Here is a 2,637-nt window from a genome sequence, read left to right as displayed (position 1 = left end):
TCGGTGGCCTGGAGGGAAAAGAAAATTAGTGAGTCAGATTTTGCACCTAGGACGATCAGCAACCTCTTAGCTCTCTCCTCCTCACTCCTACCCATGTCTGTCCATACTTGGATAAAAATCAGGAAGAAGCAAAACAATTTCCAAAGGGAGCAACTATACACAGTACAGACGGCAGCGCTGGCCTAGAAGCAGAACGTTTCCTCAGTATCAGCACTGGCAGAGCTGGCCGCTTGCCGTAATTAAGGGTTTTAAACACCCCAAGGCCAGGAGCGTCCGCTGGCTTTGCGCAGGAAAAGTGCATTACAAAGGGTTGTAGAAGAGAATGGACTTTGCTCAACAGCAAACAGAGAACAGCAAGGCAGGCAGAGAGCCCAGAGTGGCCTTCCGGAAGGTGAAGGCTTGCCCAGTTATGAGTAAATAACAAGGACAGCCGATACGTGGGGGATCTTTAACTCAGCAGCAGAGACTGCTGACGGAAACAAGGAGAGCGTTTAAACGTCCCGCAGCCACGTTTTAAGGAGAGCATTTGAACACCACATCCTGAAACCTACTTCTTCCCAATTTTGTGTGCCAAATCCACAGTTGGCTTCACGACGATTTCAAAGAGAGACGGGATTTTCTTATAGTCTCCTGAAGGATCTTGGTAATTCTCCATGTCAGACTCGGAATACGGATACTGCTCTGGCGGGGTCGGCAGGAGCCCGACGCCTGGTGGTGGCTTCGGCAGAGGGACTATGCCGCGCTTTCTGAGCTCCTCCAGCTCCTTCTCATCTTCGTTCTGCGGCTCCTCCTCATTATTCAAAACCTAGAGCAAAGCAACACAGCAAACTTCCTGAAACGCAGCTCAGTCTAGTCTTGCACTTTCCAGTGAAACCGAATCCCCTGCTACCACACTACTGCGTATCGACGTCAAATCAAACAAATCATCAGCCCATCAGCACTTGTTTTGCTGGACACCGGTTCATGGACAGGAAGAAAACTACTTGTGTGGTCAGAAAGGGACAGTCTCACACAAGCCCGTTTCCTTCCAACAGTGGTTCTAAGCGACAGGAGTTGAAGGTCTTATTCTGATCCAGAATGGTTCCAGCACTGACGTCACGTACGGGAACTGGAGGGAGACAGGAACACCGCGCTTCACACGAAGGGTTTACAGACCACGAACTGCCTACCTTGTCCAGCAGCTCTTTTGTTTCGGCAGTCAGGGGAGCGTGAGAGAACTTGCACTTATCTCCTTGGTAGCACTTTGCTCCTGTGTGGTAGAACTTGCACGGGAATTCATGTGAGCAGCGCATTAAGGACTGCTAACAGGGGACAACTGCCGGGCCGCGCCGTGCGCCAGCGGTGTGAAATTCTGCTGTCGGCTATCCTGCCATTTTTCAGCGAGTGTAACCCTTCCAAAGCACTATCTTCAGAAGTCTGAAAGCTAATAACCAGTTCCATTTAACACTCCACTAATTACCGTGGAATTAACACTAGTTTGGACTCGCTTTTAAAGCGGCGATTACGAGGATGAAGGTCCCAAGGCCGGTGAAGCACAAGCCCTTCACAAGCTGTAAGAACAGATCAGGGGTTTAAAGGTCTGCGGACAGCGTGTCAGAGTTCAAGGGGGTTTATCTTTTAAAACATTAAAAACCCTTAAAACCCCAAACCAACCCCTAATTTTATATGTATTTTCTCCTCCTAACTTTTTAAGCAGAAAAATAATCTTCTTGCAGTAAATCTACGGAGTCTTTGGTATAGTCCCTTGAGAAAAGAGCGAGCTGCCCTTAGAAATCCCTCACAGCCATTAAGAGTAAATATGAACTTTGGGTTTAGTTCGAGCTGGTTTTTAAAGGATATTGTGCAGATAAATGCAGTTCTCTCCTTTGGTGCAGTAACCCTGTATGTAAAACTTGCAGATTTCCTTCTTCTTTTCAATCTCTGCATCATGATCAAATTTACACTGCTCTCCCTGTCAATAAAAGACAGGAAAACACGTTATCAATCTGAAACGCTGAGCAACTCCAGGTCAGATTTAAGGAAAAACATCCTTCCTGCAGAGTTTAAACTCTTAACTCTAACTCTTAACAGGTCCCTAAAAACGGTGAATAGGGGGGTCTGGAGGTAGAGAAACAACTCCTGAACCGGGACACAGGACTGGCCACAGAAAACGAGCTGGTCTGACAGGCCAGTTCTCTCCTCCGCCCCCACCTGGCATTAAAAAGGCATTTAAACAAATACTGTACTGGAACTATTTTCCATATAAACAATTATGCACTTGCTCAGAAAACCTGATGGTGTCTTAAGGGTGGGAGGACCTTCAAAAGTCCAACAAGCAAAGGTAAGACCTTCCCATGTAGGAAAAATAAGAGACTAACGAATACCCGGTTTCCACCCGCCAGATCATGTTCTAGAGGAAGATCACTGTGCTGGAGGGGGGGTTGCCTTTTGTTTTGTATTTATTTTAACACAAAACCACCAGGCGCTCTCTCAGTCGCGTGTCTGCAAACGGAAGGTGGCAGCAAATGCTCATCTCGCTGAGCCTGTTTTTCCGAGCGTGTTTTAGCCCTGGCTGAACTCCTCTGGCGTCCAGAGGACTCCACTCCACAACAGCAGAAGCTTCAACATGAAGCAATAGCTTTTTTTTTTTTTTTTGTA

General features: G+C 47.2%; 1 protein-coding gene across 1 annotated transcript in view; it reads right to left on the bottom strand.

The window, feature by feature from the left end:
- The window catches only part of ZC3H6 (zinc finger CCCH-type containing 6), a gene marked incomplete at both ends in the record, with an annotated part of 18,467 nt that overhangs the window by 3,544 nt on the left and 12,286 nt on the right, over positions 1-2,637 (bottom strand). The window contains 3 exons of the mRNA XM_010133385.1: positions 552-805; positions 1,170-1,279; positions 1,840-1,951. Of these exons, the coding sequence (XP_010131687.1) occupies positions 552-805; positions 1,170-1,279; positions 1,840-1,951 (476 nt within the window). The remainder of the gene's footprint in view (positions 1-551; positions 806-1,169; positions 1,280-1,839; positions 1,952-2,637) is intronic.

This window comes from Buceros rhinoceros, unplaced genomic scaffold (assembly GCF_000710305.1).
Source record: "Buceros rhinoceros silvestris isolate BGI_N320 unplaced genomic scaffold, ASM71030v1 scaffold15560, whole genome shotgun sequence".
NCBI lineage: Eukaryota > Metazoa > Chordata > Aves > Bucerotiformes > Bucerotidae > Buceros > Buceros rhinoceros.
This window is presented reverse-complemented; position numbering and strand designations above follow the sequence as displayed.